This window comes from Lynx canadensis, chromosome B4, assembly GCF_007474595.2.
Source record: "Lynx canadensis isolate LIC74 chromosome B4, mLynCan4.pri.v2, whole genome shotgun sequence".
Classification (NCBI taxonomy): Eukaryota; Metazoa; Chordata; class Mammalia; order Carnivora; family Felidae; genus Lynx; species Lynx canadensis.
In genome coordinates, this window is record NC_044309.1 from 90,084,446 (window position 1) to 90,100,748 (window position 16,303).

The window sequence follows — 16,303 nt, forward strand, 5'->3', positions numbered from 1 at the left end:
ACATACTTCTAAGCCAATTTAGAGGTCATTGAACAGATGTCATATAATACTAATGTTAAATTACCCTGTGTAATAAGAAAATTACAGTTCCTAAGTGAAGATAGTAAAGGGAAACCATCCAATGAATTATTGTAGAATTTCAAAATGAAATAATTTCTTCAAAATTAACAGTGGCACCATATGACTTCAGGGAAGTGAGTCTGAGAGGGAGAAGGGAGATCAGAGACAAAAGAGAAGCCTTTCTGTGTTTATACATGTCAGTTTTCAGTTATGATGCTGGAAGAGCTAATGTAATGGTAGAGCTTTCAATTGTCCAGGAAGTGTATTATTAAACTATGTGGCAAGAAATTGATTAAAATCTGACTAACTGCTCACCGGGTTGTTTAATATAAAATCACAATAGCTGTTCTAGTCTACATATCCTTCTTTTTGCTATTAGGTACACTTTAAAAGCCTAATTATTTTGAGCACGTGGTATGACCAAAGAATGAAAACGTACAAAGTTTGACAACTTTAAATAAGCACTAGCATTTCTTAAAGAAAAAAAAAAAAAACAAAAACACCTCACTTACAGTTAGGAAACAATATTTATATTTAAGGTTGAAAAGCCAGGATATAGGAAAATTTTGCTAATTTGGAAGATGACCTTTAAGTGCACCAAAACCAAATAATTTGTAGGCTATGACATAGGGCACATTCCTACAAAATTTGTGTGAATGCTGCTTTAGTGGTTCTTGAAAGACAAACAAAGAAAGCTGGAATGAAATCTTTATCCCCCTCCCAAATCAGATGGGGTCTGACAAAAGAGTACAGCAGCACCCTTTCAGAGCTTGCCATTAAAACGAGGTCTCTGTAGCACAGTTAATGAGATGGTTCATAGTGGAAAACAATCTGTTTTTAAGAATGTTTAGATCAAAAGTAATTTCTAATCTATGAAATAAGGTCTCCTCAATACCCTTCATTCACGACTAAAGCTTTTATGTTTGTATTATTTACTTCAATCAGATGTTTTCAATTTTACCTTTTCTCTCTGTACAAATGCTTGACATGGTTCGTCAATACTGACCAACAATTTTATTCTTTCTTCAGAAAAGGGAGATTTTTTTGAGAGAGGGAGAATGAAAAAGAGAGAAACATCTTTGCCTAAACGATTTGCAAGCATCTGTGCTTTAAGCTACTTTTTATGAACACTCCTTAGTAAATGACTCAAGGTAAAAAAGCAGAAAAGCATCCAATGTTAGGAAATTGCAATCCAATACCATGTAATTTAAACCTGCAGTTTGCTTCTCTTGTACTAAATGACATACAGATGGGTAGCTTAGTTCTCTCAACTTTGGGAACACAATTGGTCTTTTTGTATGAATGAACATATATTAACAAAAATATTTTGGACAGCATTGTTTAATTCTAGTTGTATAGATTTTAATTACCATGCCACTGGACGGAATACTTTTAAGCAGTAGATTTTGTCACGTTAGACATGCAGTTAGCCTAACAAAATCCACAAAGGTACAACCCTTCCAACTGATAAAGAAATACAAAAAAAAAAAAATAATAATTTTTAAGAAGTCTAGAGTGAACGGAGCAGAAACTCAGCTATCCCAGTCAACTGATACGTAACAAAGAGCAGCTCAGCACTCAGGCTCTGGAGAGGCTTGTTCTGACAGGACAAACACTTCTCATCTACCCCTTGGAAATATTACAAGTGTAAGGAGTAGGTGTTTGGATAAAGCCTAGTATAATATGGGTTCCACTGAGATGAGAGACCAGCACACCATTAGTGATATGCCAGCTGTTCCTGTGGATCTTTCCAGGCCAGAGCAGGGCCAGCGTGCTCTGTGGAAGGTCAGGAGAGGCGCTGTTTGACAACCCACAGGCCTGCTCCAAGGTGCGACTTTCTCTTTGGCTCTGCTTAGCTCTCTTCCCGCCTCTGTATTTTCTCATAGAGAATCAACCACTCTATCTTGGTGGCCCTGATCCTGGAAGCTGATATGCTTCTTCAATCTCACAATCAGGGTAACTGGTTAGTCAGTTTTGTCCTGGTTTAATTTCAGTGATCTCACATACTATGACATTGGGGGACTGACAAGTAAAAGAAGTAGAAAACGTTTCTATTCTAAATCAGAATTCTTTTTTATTTCACAGAAGTTGAGTTTAGTATTCAGGGAACGAAGCAAGCTTTCAGTAACTTCAAAACGTGGTAAGAGATTTTTGCACATGGGGCCAACTGCAAGCCTTTTTCCCACTGTGATGGATGACAAAAGGAAAAAAAAAAAAGCAATTTGACTGCAGTGAGTAAGGGTTGCCCTGTCTCAGAGTTATATTTCTTTTCCAATTCATTTGTGTAGGTAAAATAAAATACTACGTATAAACAGGTGTTGTCTGAACATTTTACTGCAGTCTGTATAGGTTGAAATAAAAGATGCCATTGTTATTAAAATCACATTAAAATCATTTCACCATTCAAATATACTCAGTGAAGTCTTCCTAGATACACTTTGCAAACAGAAGATGTAGGTCTGTAAGTAAAATCACATTCACTTTTCTTCTTCTCTTTGTCTTTCCCCCCTCCCTATTTTTCTCACCTTTTCTTTGGAACTTATTGAATCTACATTAGTGTCAATGCCTTCTGGAGTCTATTAAAATTTTCTTGCTGCCTGCTTAACCTGGTAAGATACAATCTTTAAAAGACATTCATTTTTAAGGGCTCCACAGAACCTAGTGCAGTATCTGACAATCACAGAGAACAGCGATTCCTAGTCACGGGAAAAAATGCATCTTCAGAGTTAAAAAAAAAAAATAGGATGGTATTTAAATCACCCAGAATGGAAATTAAATGACAGTTTCCAGCTATTCTACTGAGTTGCAAAGTTTTTGAATGGGGAGTTATTATTTAACCGAATATGCCCATCATCTTATATATATACAGTGTAAATGCTTATAAATGGAGTTATGCTTTTGGAATTTATTTGAAAAAAGAAGGTCATGGTTTCAGGAGACGTAAAGGATGTACTACCATCTTTGTGAATGTTCAGTGAGTCATTACCATCACATGCTGATATCCTTGGCTCTAGCACCTTGTCAGTGCTCCCATGGAATCACCTGAACCTTGAGAAGGATTCTCTGTAAACAGAGAGAAATAGTCAGCTGCATTGAAGTAAGTTTGGTGCGTGAGGGGCTGGTCTGGTGGTTGACCAGTGACTGCTAAAGCTGGGCTGTGGCGGCCAGCCAAAGCAAGCATTCGGGATCCAAGCTAAAAAGCCTCCTTCTCCCATGTCCTCTCTTTTTCCAGGGTCATGTAGGGATAAAAAGAACTGTAAGGTGGTCTTTTCCCAGCAGGAACTAAGGAAGCGGCTGACACCCCTGCAGTACCATGTCACTCAGGAGAAAGGGACCGAAAGGTAAGATGAGCTGTGAGAAAAGGTCATTACATTAAGTAAGAGCTAGTTTTCTTCACCCCCCCCCCCCCCCCCCCCCCCTTTGAATCCTGTTCCTTGCCATTTAATTTAAAGAATGCTACACCTCTTTGCTAACATCTACAAATTGGTATCCTTGAAAAGGTTGAAAATGGTACTGTTTAGGTGAAGACTAAGTTTTATTTATTCTTTCCCCCATTCAATGAACACTCTATCTTATGTAAAGTCACAAGGCTTTTATTAAGGGCCTGTTTTTAGTTTACTACAAAATGTGTGGAAGTAATAGCGAGTTAGGTACATTTTTGGGGAAGACATCACAGTAAGCAAAACCACGAGGGACATGGCGCTGTGCCAGGACGCTGAAATTTTGAAGGTGGCCATTGTAAGTATAGACGTTTTGGCTGCAAAAAGAAGGTAGCATAATTTAGTTCCTTTCTACCCCACTCCAATTTCTTTTTGAAGCACATGTGGAGAAAGTATTTATTGGCTCATTTGTGGTTGGAATGTCAAAAATTTTCAATAACTGCCCTCACATGGCTTTGGTCCTTGGAAATTCGCCCTAAGTCCTGAAAAAAGAGTCTGTTCACTTCCAAGACGTTTTTAGTGAATAAAGTCTCTCTCAGCTGATTCCAGCTCAAAGGTAACTTGCCAAGGTCCAACCATTTTGTTGTTTAATTTATACCATGGAGGCTGGCATAAGGCCGTGACTTACCTCTGATCCAAATTTATTAATGATGTAACTTCTTGTTTTCATTCATGAACTGAAAGAGCTCTTTACCACACATGGGGTCCTTGTTAATAGGCAACACTCTCTTCCTGTCACAGTATATACTGTTTACTGAGTTTGCCAAATGTTGAATCTCTGACAGAGTCTACCCTCACCACACAACGAGCCGACGGTGGGCTTCAGTCTCAGCCCAGGAGGACCTCTGCCCGTCCTGTTGTGTACATGACGAGCAAAATGATTGAATGCACACAAACAACTAGAGATTAGGTCATTCTTAAAAATTCTGTTTATAAAAAAATTGGACCTCATAAAGAGGGTGAAAGGATAATAAAAACAAGCTGCAGAGCACATAGACTTTTTGTTGGGCTAGCACAGCTGATTTGCATTAGTGGAATGACCTCCTAGCCTTTAAGATTGTTAACTTAGAAAAATATTCCCTTAAAGCTGCAATATTCCTTTTCAAACCAAAAAATAAGTCTCCTTCCACTTGAAGTCTTGGACCCTTCTGCATTTTGGGGTATACACTCTTGGACACTGTAGAGTAGGCAGAAATCTTGTGTAGTAATGTTTTGTTCTGCGAATCTGAACTACAAGCTGTTTTTTTTTTTAATAGCAAAAATTTTTTCTAAGCATTACATAACTAGATGGCTTGAGTTTTTTTTTTTTTTTATTTAACTTGCACTAGTTTGGAGTAGTTATATGCACATTTTATTATATAGATTTGAAGTATATTAGTAATGTTCAGATTTCCATATGTTTGGTCTGTTCTCATTTTAGGACAAAAAGCCCTTGAAAGATTTATTAGAGAAATCTATTTTAAGCAAATACATTCTATAAGAAATAATGCGAACTTTGTTTAATTGTTTTAATGCCCTGTGTATTTGTTTATCAGTGCCTTCGAAGGAGAATATACACATCACAAAGATCCTGGAATATATAAATGTGTCGTTTGTGGAACTCCATTGTTCAAGTAAGTATGTTAAAAACCTATGGATATGGACAGTTCACAGATGGTAACAAGCTAGTTATTGCTCATTCACATTAAAATCTTTATAGTACTGCTAAAAAAAAAAAGAATCTTCATACTACTAAATTCTCTTATTTCTATTATTTCTGTTTTCTCCCCACAAGAGTAATTACTGACTTTCATAATAAATTACCAGCTTGCTGGGCTGGCTGACTTTGCACTGTTTGGACCTTTAAAATTCACAGTGTTAACTTGTTCATCGCAATTAACCATGGTGCTTACAAGGGCTATGAAAGAGATTTTGGTGGGCATAGAAACACTTATATAGTTGTTGATTTTTCTGTTATCAAGTGATGGCCCTGAATTTATTGATTGGGCCGTGGTGAAAGTTCTTCGTGTGCATCCTTCAGATTGAGTGATAGCCACCTAGTTGATTACTCCTACTTCTGCGAGGAAGTGCAGTACCTGTATCAAAAGTAACATGGGACTTCCAACAGATAGTTGTACATATGTAAACAGATTATGTAATGTGACTTTGACAGTTTTTGCACTGATCCACAATCTTTATTTTAAAGATTCCCTGTAGTTTCCTATGAAACAAGCAGTGCATAGGCTTTTTCGCCCAAATTGTTAATTCAGACAGTGTATTCTGGAGATTATGGATCTTACTCAAGAGAGGAAAATCTTCACCAAAATTTATTTATCTAGGTGTAGAAAATCCTAGAAGCCCTGTACTTCCCACCGGGATGCTGATTTAGGGGAATGAAAAGACAGAAAGCTTAATTGAGGGTAAATGTCATTTATTTAAAGCAAAATTACAAATTTCTTAGGGGAATTGAACAAACAAGAATCTGATACGTGTAGCATGTAAAACATACTTAATATCTCTCCATAAATGTTTCCCTTTTAAAGCATTTGCATTTACAGATTTTCCAGAAATAACAGGAAACAGTAGTTTCCTTGAAATTTTTTTAAAAAGTTTAAAACCTTTCTTAACTTGCATAAACCTTATTGCACATTAGTGTTGGTTGAGAATCTGTTCTGAATTCTTATGTATTTATTCTTCATGTTAAAAAAAACCAGCCCTTCAAATTGTCACCCATTTCCTCTCAGAAAACACACATCTTTATATTTCAACACCTTTAGCTTGTGTCATAATAGTTGATATAACACTTAAGATAGTTGCTGAGCCATGTTAAACTTGTTAATATCCCAAATGGTAAAAATTGGCCACATCCCCTTTGCCTTTTGTTTAAGATTCCCCATCTCTTTCCGTATCATGTGATTCGGTAGAGTAGTGGATCTAAGGAGAGCTTACTGTTTTAAATAAGAAACAGAACCACTATAAATGAAGGATTTAACCCATGTGAGATTTTGAGTCACAAATACTGAAAACCTTTATTTAAACATAGGTACTGGTGAGATTCAAGGAGTTTCACATTTGATGTGACATTATGTCTATTTCCTTTAGCATTCTTGTAGGGAAACCTTTAATTTTTCTAAGTTTCTAAGGAATATGGGTTAATATTTTTATTCTATTTCTCCCTCACCCTATTTTTAAATTGTATGCTTCCTCTTATCTTGTCAATTTAAGGTGGGGGGAATGCTTTAGCCTTTATTATAGAATGCATTCATTCATTGGTCTAGTGCTGCCGTCTTCATACTGGAGACAGCAAGGTGTCCACCAACACTTTCCAGGGGCCACAGGGCACAGACAGTTTTGAGGGAATCAATTTTCTGGTCCTCAGCCTCTGTATGTATGCGTCCCTGAAACTCATGTGCATGAGAGAGTCTGTGGTCAGCTGCCTCTTTCTTCCTATCTCCTTTATCATAATCCCCTTCTCCCGCTTTACAGAAGATATCATACCTTTCACCCATCCCAAATCTTACTATGATTTATTGTCCTGGGATAGCATCTCTAAGGCATCAAGCAAAATGACAGTTTTGGTAAGACTGCTATCTGCTTATCTTTCTCTTCATCTGTTATCTGGTGTCTGTCTATTCATTTTCTACCTGTCTCCTTAAGTGAGATGGTTGCCCTGAGAATACGTATCCACATATTTCTTTAAATTTTAAAAATGAAACTCTTTTTTTTGATAGTTTGATTTGATTGATTGATACAACAGAGAGGACTACCTTTGCCAATGAAGTTATATGGTGGACTTTTTCACTTCCTAGATGATCTAAATACGTAGCTTTTTAAGGTTTTGACAAAAATGTATTTTAAGCATGTAATCTATTTACAGACACCAGAAAAGTCACTTATTTTTTCACTTATTGAAATTTTGATAAGAAATGTTAGCGGTTACTTTAAAATATATAAGGGAGTATATGTCAGTAAACCACACAGTAATTTGAACAGGAAAAGTATAATTTAAAGAATTACTCCAACAGAGGATTGGGGTAATGAGGGATTGGCTGGCAGGGAGTAAATAGAAATTCTAGAGAATACAGAACTCACAAATAGAAGAAGGAATCATGACCACTAGGGCTGAGATAGAGCCCAGGGAAAAGCTCCCCGTGTGCCCCGCTCCCCACTTTCCTCTCCCAGGGGCTGAGATCTGGGTCTTATTGGAGAGGGCATGGCTGTACCTAAAATAGAGAAATCACCGCAGTGCCATGACTGTGCGACTTTCTGGAAATCTGCCCTCTGAAGTGCTGGGGAAAGCTGTGTATAGGGAGGTATCTCACTGTAGATACTCCACTGCAAAAGTACCTGGGTTGGGGGTGGGGGGGGCGCCACGGGAAGCTGCTGGCTGCCAGGTGCTGCTGATTCCTGGCCCTGAAGGCAGCACCTGGCACCAGAGAGGCTGCTTGTGCTGTAGGAGCCTGTCACCAGAAGAGTGGTGTGTGGGGCAGAGGCCGGGTGCTGGGAGAGCAGTCTGTCAGGGGCCGGCTGCGGCAGGAGCCATTCACTCTGCAGCAGCCTGGCTTTGGAGAAGCTACCTACACAGCAAGGGCCCAGAAGAAGAGAAGCGACGTGCCCTGCAAAAGCCAGATGCTAGAGAAGCCACATGCTCTGCAGGAGCCTGCTGAGCAAACATCCTGAAACTAGGAGGGGAACACACCTTGCTCTTCCGCGGTCTTTGTCCTGTGCCCTCTGCTGACAAAGTTTAATATCATGTTAGCTGACAAAGAAAAAAATGTTTAAAGGTCCCAGCTCCCTTTTAGCAGAGTAGGGAAGGCTAGAGGACAGAGAGGCAATAAATTGATAAAAAGCACAGAATGTATATATACAAATACATATTTTCCCAGATTATACACACACACACACACATATATATCCCAATATATGTGTTTTCCCAAAATTCTTTTATTGAGTTTCATGACTAAGTTTGAAGGCCACTCACTAGTTTAGTGAATTAATGGCATCACTAACAGACAACTTGTTGAATCTCAAGTTGGTTTCATACTTTGGACACAAGGTGCAAGGAACCAAAGGGGTGTGTGAGTGAGAAAGTGTATGGGGTTTTTGTTTGATTGTTAGGGAGCAGGGAGTAAGGGAAGAAGATGGGGCAGAAGAGACCAAATAAAGTAACAACATGAGAAATAATAGTGTGAGGGAAACAGATAAAAAGTAAGGTAAAATAAAGAAAGAAGTGCTGAATTTGAAAACGCCCAAGCATTAGCAATGTGAAAAGATTGTTTTCCCAGTTGTCATTTCTGTTATCAGTATTCATAGTGTATGTGCATGTGCATTCACATGCGTATAATTCTCTTCTTTCATTTGACTAATATCTGTATACATAATATTTCCTTACAAAAAAGGCCATTCAATTATTCTCCTTTCATTTTCAAACTTGTGCTCTACCCTGAGTATGCTCCCTTTCAACAATATACTGCTTTCTTACTGCTTACCAAGTACAAGAACCTTATTCACGGACTGCGTATAAACCAAATGTGTAATTTATTCCATGGTTCACATTTTCTTCACATACACAAACTCTACCAACCTAGTTTATTTCTCATGTAGTATTCCTGGGTTTCAGTTAGTAAATTAGCCGACAGAAGTAAGAATGTTCTCCCCTCTGGTTATTTGAACTTCTAAAATTTCATAAAATGAATTTATTGCACATCAGATAAACCAGAGAAGGCATTGGTGAAATAATGTAATTCAGAATGTATTTTTGACCACTTATATTTGCTTTGGCTGACACTTTGCCAGGTGTTGTGGAACAAATAAAATAAATTTATGAACTATTTTTTCCTTAAGGTACTTACAGTTTTGTTGGAGTGATAGGAAAAACAGAATGAACAATGATAAAATATGGAAAAATAATGCCACTGTCTATCTGGATGTGTCTGTTAGAAATGCGTTCATGTGTAATAGGAGGGTTATGTGACTGCATCAAAGTTGGACCAGTTGTGGCAGAGTTGATGAGACCACACTTTACCAGGCAGAGAAGGGTTTCGTTTTTTCCAGGTGGAGGATGCCTGATAGAGAATGCCATGGAGAAGAAGAATTGGAGATAGGGTCAAAAGTGGATTTTGCAAGGAAACAGTTAGGAGACTGGTCCAGTAGGAGTGGGGAGGTGAGTTATGTTGGGAGTAGTGGGAGATTTGGCTGGAGGGTTAGAAGGGACCAATTAAGAAGGCCCTGAGATACCAGAGAGGACGTTTAAATTCCTACTAAAACCCTTTAAGCCCTGGGATCTCTTCCTCTAGGAAGCCCAGACTCAGCCTTCCAGGGTGAACTTTGGTGTCCTTTATCTCTGCTCCCACGACACCTTGTGTCCACCTCCATCCATGTACTTCCCATGTTGTTTTGCAGTTACCTGTCTATATGCCTGTCTGCCCACTAGTAAGGGAACTCCCACAGCAAGGCCAGGCCTTACTCATACTTCTATCTCTAGCCCTTAGCATGTAATAATCACTAAGTATTTGTTTGTTGGTCAGATTCATGTCTAAACTTTGTTAGATGGGTTATGGAGAAATTTCAGATAAGTCAGTAGCGTGATGAAAATGGGAAGTAAGCCACAACAGGGTAGAAGATAGATTTCTGGGGGTGAAAAGAGAAGGCAATAAAGGTATGACAGCCTCAGTGGAAACTTTTTTCCTTGGTAGCTAATAAACCTCAGCATTATCCATGTATAATCAACTCCTAATAATTTTGTTTAAGACTTGGAAGAAACATATAGGATACTTTTTATTCTGTATGCATTAACTTATCAGGCCTCTCACTGAATAAACAGCTCATTTTATACAGGGTCATGAATAATAATAATAATAATAATAATAATAATAATAAATAATACAAGAACTAACATTTACATAGCACTTAATATGGCAGGCATGGTTATAAGTGCTTTATGTAAATTCAGCTTTTTAATCTTCATCACAACAGCACATTTTACAGTTGAAGAAACTGAGAGAGGATAAATGCTTTGAGAAGATCACATACCAGTATACAAATAGATTTAGAATAGTAACACTCAAACTTTTAGGCAAGAAGAAAGGTAAAGAATTAAAGGAAGATAAAGTTTTAATAATTTATTTTGGTCACTCTAGTCTCGTTATTTTCCTGAATAGAAATGAATGGAATGAATGGAACACACACACGTGCGTGTGCCCACCCACGCGCCCACCTCAGTTCCTTGAAAAATCTGCTCTTCGTTGTAGTAGTTGAATTGACAGTTGAAGACCATTCCAATCCAGGGAGGGCTGAACCAAAGGTAGATAGACCCATCATGGCAGGCCATCAGTAAGGACTCAGCTTCACACTGGTTGTTTTTAGGGAAGTCCCTTGGAATCCCGGCAGGAAGATGTAGTAATGTCCAGGAAGCCATCAGGCCTTTCAGCATCTGTGAGGTAGAACAGCAGCAGGGTTCATGGGCAGGATTCTAGTTATTGAAACTTGAAGGTCATTTTATTTTCACATTGACCGCCCCCATTACATTTTCTCAAGTAACTGTATTCCAGATTTTCACCACTTTTTTTGAATTCTCTCTATACGTTTCTGAGAAGCTGAGGCCAACTGACATGAGCTATCTTTTCTTTTTTTTAATGTTATTTATTTATTTTGAGAGAGAGCACTAGCAGAGGTGGAGCGGGGGGGGGGGGGGGGGGGGGGGGGGAAGGGCAGAGGGAGAGAGAGAATTTTATGAAACTGTGACATCATGACCTGAACCAAAGTCAAGAGTTGATGCTTAACCAACTGAGCCACCCGGGCTCCCTGACATGAGCTATCTTAAATGTCTTTTCCTTCTATCTCGAAAATTTTTTTAATGTTTGTTTATTTTTGAGAGAGGGTGAGAGAGAGCAGGGGAGGGGCAGAAAGAGAGAGAGAGAGAGAGACAGAATCTGAAGCAGGCTCCAGGCTCTGAGCTGTCAGCATAGACCAGATGAGGGGCTTGAACTCATGAACTGTGAGATCACGACCTGAGCCGAAATCAGTCGCTTAACTGCTTGAGCCACCCAGGTGCCCCTTCACCAAAAATTCAGAACAGGCAAGGGCTAAAAGCAACTGGTGGCACCAACTGAATATTAGCCCAGATGTGTGACCTCAGCCTTATCACCTATGAAAAGGGGCAAAATAAAACCGAACAGGTGTAAGAACTGAATACAGGAAAAGGCGTATGGCCGATATTCAACAAATGTTAAAGTCAAGTGGCCTGACAAAGTTTCGGGAACATATCCTACTATCACAACAGCCTAAGAAGCTCCTTACAATGTGAGAAAGTACAGGCTTCTGAGAGGGGGTCTGTCTGCTAACAGTAGATATTAGTGTGATGAGTCACTGCTTCAGCTGTGTTGCTACATTTCAAATGGAACTCTGCTGCCAAAGTATTCACACATGCTACATTTCACATGAGCCTCCTGTGCAATTTTATTCTAGGCTACTAGAAAATTTAAGCAGTTTTTCAACTCTTTAAGAACATAAGCCCTTTCACTGAAGAAATTCCAGTTCGGTGCCACACACAATTTACTCACTTAGCATTAAAGGAGATTTTCCACATAAACTTTTCCCCTTCTGCTACAATATTGTGTCTGCGGGTGTGCCTGTGTGCATATGGGCACACGTGTGTGTTGTGGTTGTGAGTGGAGGAGATGTAAAAGGGAGGGGCATTTTCCATTCTTACTGTCTATTCAAATCCTATTCTCTCGACCCTTTAAAATGCTATCCGTATAGTATTTATTCATAAACCATTCCGGTCACTATGGAATCCTACCAGGAAGAGTAATAGGAACTTAACTTCTAGCTTTCTTTTTATGAACTCTAGCTAGAAATTGCTCATGATTCCAGCAAATGTTTTCTAACCTTTAACAAAGTGCATTTAACTTGAATTTAGAAGATTCGAATTGCCCTTCACCTCATTCTAAATCCTTAATCCAAGTAAACTTTCCAGTACAATGAAACCGCTCTGAAATGAACTAGATTTCTGAATAGTGGCTTAAACTGGAGTTATATCTACATAACTCATATATTATTTTGAAGAGAATGTAAAATTGACTTCTCTCATCCCATTGACCCTTCCTGTCTTGTCCCCACATACAGTGATTTACAGGACAAGTATCTGTAACAGAGGGAGTTAACTTTTCTATCTACATTTCATCTGAAAGCTTAGGGCAAGACCACAGCTAGATTGAAAGAAATGTACTTCCTGGAGCTACTGGCAAAGATAGGGAGCAAAAAAACATTGCTAATGTCTGACTCATTAAACCGCTGGGGGTGGGGGTGGGGGTGGGGGAAGAAAGAAAGACAAGACAAGAAAGAAAAGCGTAAGTAGCATAAAAGCATACATAAAACAAAGAACAACTCCATTTGAGAAACCAGAAAACTATAGCAAGTCATGATTCAGAGTTTAACAATATGCAAAGGTAATTATGACTGCATTTCCTGACACAAAAAGGATTTGGAGCAATGCCTACACATAAAATCCCTGGATAGCTGGAAGTGAGTTTGGGTGCGTGTGTGTGTATCTGTGTTTTGCAAGAAGAAAAGTGGGGGCAGAGCAATCTTGCCCTTTATTACTTAAATCACAATCCCAGTTCTTTCATTCATTTTCCAAATATGGACAGAAATAGCTTAGATTCTTCTTAATGAATTAGAATGGATAGTTAGATTAAACTGGGAAAAACAGTAGGCAAAGTTTTAACTATGATTCATGTAAATTATCTTGTTTGCATGAATATGAACCAGAATATTAATGAGTAATTATTATGACAGTTCACAGACTTTGAAACTATGGAAGGACATCTTCTGAAAAATAATGTGCAAGTTTTAGCGAGTGATTCCAAGGCCATCCACAAAGCTGCCTCTTCCTGTGAATGGATAATTCTTTCAAAACATGGTCACTGATTCAAGGAGACTGCATAAATTTTCATTCAGATTCATGTCCTCAGTGTGTCTTCTATGTGGATAAGTAACCCATCACATTATCAAACACAAGTGCAGAAGCCATCCAGAGTACCAGATGGAAGGTGGTGGAGGTTCCCGTGTGGACTTGCTGTATAACCATACGCAGGTTACTTAAGTGTTCCATCTCATTTTTCTCATCTTAAAATGGTGAAAATAGTATCAACCCTTTCTAACTCATGGCACTGCTGTAGCAAATGTAATAATTACATAAGCATGCTGTAAAAGATATAAAGATACAAGTATAAAAAGTAAGGTTTGTAAAAAAACTGTGCAGCTTTAAGCAAATTTGCATGGTAAAGTATAAACAGCAGGCAAATCTAAAGTTCTCAAAATTAAGTCAGTATAGTTTGCTTTTGATTCCAACATTACCACGTTTTATAATATCGTTGGACCTAGTGATCCATACCCAAAATAGTTTTAGTTCCTGCTGAATAATTAAAAACAAATTTAGTATAGATTCTAAATTCCCCAAATAATGTGACTTACATGAGTAGCTGAGAGTTTAAATACATTAGTTAGCTGAAAGTCTCTCCCTAACAAATCTATAAACTTTTGAGAGAGTAGGTCATGATTTAGGATTTTTGTAATCCACATCTCCACCCAGTGCAGGGGCACAGGACTTTGCTTATCCTTGGTACTCAACTATTTGTGAGATAAATGGTTTAATTCCAGTTAAGTCGAGAATAATTGTAGAATTAAATGATTCAAGTTGATACTGGAATGGGGGAAGTATAAATAGATACTTGGTGATAGACTCCCCTAATTGTTATCTCCTACCACACTTTCTAAAGTGTTTTCTGTAGATCATTCATAGAACTTTCTTTGGATGCTTATTTCAACAATAGAATTGCTTGCAGCTGCAAAGGCATATTTGTCCCAACTAAGGAAGAGATGGAAATGTCTATGGCTGGAACCTTATACAAGGAAACATTAAAAGAGCAAAAAGTGACAAAAAAAAATAAGAGTCAGCTACCCAAAGCTGTATCAAAAGAGAAGTTCGTAGTCAAATATTTTTTATTATTAAATATAAGAAAGATTAAAAATAACTGAACTAAATAGTCAACTCAAAATGCTAGAAAAATAACAATAACAATAAAATAAACTAGGGTAAAGTGCCCACCTTTCCTTCCAGGGAATTGCCAGACATTCAGAAGGAGAGATACCAGCAGACCTGGGTGTTTCAACCTCAGCACTATTGACATTTGGACTGGATAATTCTTTGTTACAGGGGGCTGCCTTATACATTGTAGGATGTGTAGCAGCATCCCTGACCCGTACTCACTAGATGCCAGTAGCACTAGTCTCATTCCCCAGCCCTCCCACCCCATCCCCACAAGCTGACAAAGAAAAATTTCTCCAGATAATATCAAATACCCATGGGGCAGGGGCGGGGGGGGGGAGGTGCAAAATCACCTCCATTTGAGAACAACTGATTTTAACAACCAAAAGAACAGTAAGTCAAGCTCTGATTTGTAGTGTTTGCTGATTTCTGTGTGCAGATACTTCTACCATGGGCCATATTTCAAGCTACAAATGTGACCTCACTGAATGTGGAGTTGGAAAGAGATGCGTAGTAACACCATTCATTATATAATTTTTCTGTATACACCTACAACAGATGTAAAGAACACAGATAACAGTTAAATTTAGTAAAAAAAAAAAAATTAGAAATGGTGAGTTTGGGAGTATTACTTTTGCTTTTAATATAATTTATTTAATTGTTAATTTATATAACTTATTTTTAATAATGCCTATACTTAGCAACTGACTCTTACATTCCTAGAATTTTAGCAATATGCTCTCTCAAGCTTCAGCACACCAAATTATGGGTGCAAAGCAAGGGAAAACCAAATATATCAAAACCTTCAGCCCAGCCTCAAGTCCATGATTAGATTAAGGTAATCTTCCCTTTCCCCTTCCCACTCTAGCTACCTATCAGAAGATAGGATGAACCATCTATAAAAGAAGGTGACATTATCCAGCATCCAGTGTTTCATACACAGTGTCTGGCATTCATCAAAAATTACCAGGTATACCAAAGTGAAGGACTAAGGGAAATAAACTAACAAAAGAAACAGGTCTACAGATGGCCCAGATATCCAGATATTTAAGTCATCAGACACAGACTTTAAAATAACTCTGATGAACATATTTAAAAAAAAATAGATGACAAAATGAATTTCACTGGAGAACTAGAATCTATTTTAAAGTATAAAGTAGTTTTAGGGCTGAAAAATGCCATACATGAAATATAAATACAAGAGAAAAAAGCAGGATTAGTGAACAGAAAAACAGGTAAGTAGAAAATATTCAGACTGAAGCTAAGGGAGCTAAAAAAAAATGAAAAGTTATTGAGAAGCTAATACAAGAATTACAGTTTCAGGAATAACATATTACTGCCGTAGAAAGGGAAGAAACAGGTAATGGGAAAGAAGCAATATTTGAAGAGATAATAGCCAAGAATTTTCCCAAATGGAGGAAAAAAAAAAACCACCTCAAGTCAAGATTTAAAAAGTGCTATAAATCTGAAACAGGGTGAATACAAAAAACAAAACAAAACAAAAAACCCACATTTGGGTACATCACAGCAAATCTGATGAAAATCAAAGGCAAGGAGAAGGTCTTAAAAGCACTCAGATAAATTAACTTGAAAAATAAAAACAATTAGACCTATTAAATAAAACCAAGGGGTTGATCTTTGAAAAGACCAATAAAGTTGACCATTTCTTTCAGGCCCAATCAAGAAAGAGAGGGAGAAAGAAAAGAACATAGGTCCCAAACACTAGGAATGAAAATTGGATAAAACCAAAGACATGGAAAAAAAAAATTAATGT

The 16,303-nt window shown here is 37.9% G+C and overlaps 1 protein-coding gene across 1 annotated transcript in view; it reads left to right on the plus strand.

Annotated features, from left to right (window-relative positions):
* MSRB3 (methionine sulfoxide reductase B3) overlaps nt 1–16,303 on the plus strand; it is a 168,901-nt gene that overhangs the window by 45,925 nt on the left and 106,673 nt on the right. The window contains exons 3-4 of the mRNA XM_032594008.1: nt 3,293–3,401; nt 5,036–5,113. Of these exons, the coding sequence (XP_032449899.1) occupies nt 3,293–3,401; nt 5,036–5,113 (187 nt within the window). The remainder of the gene's footprint in view (nt 1–3,292; nt 3,402–5,035; nt 5,114–16,303) is intronic.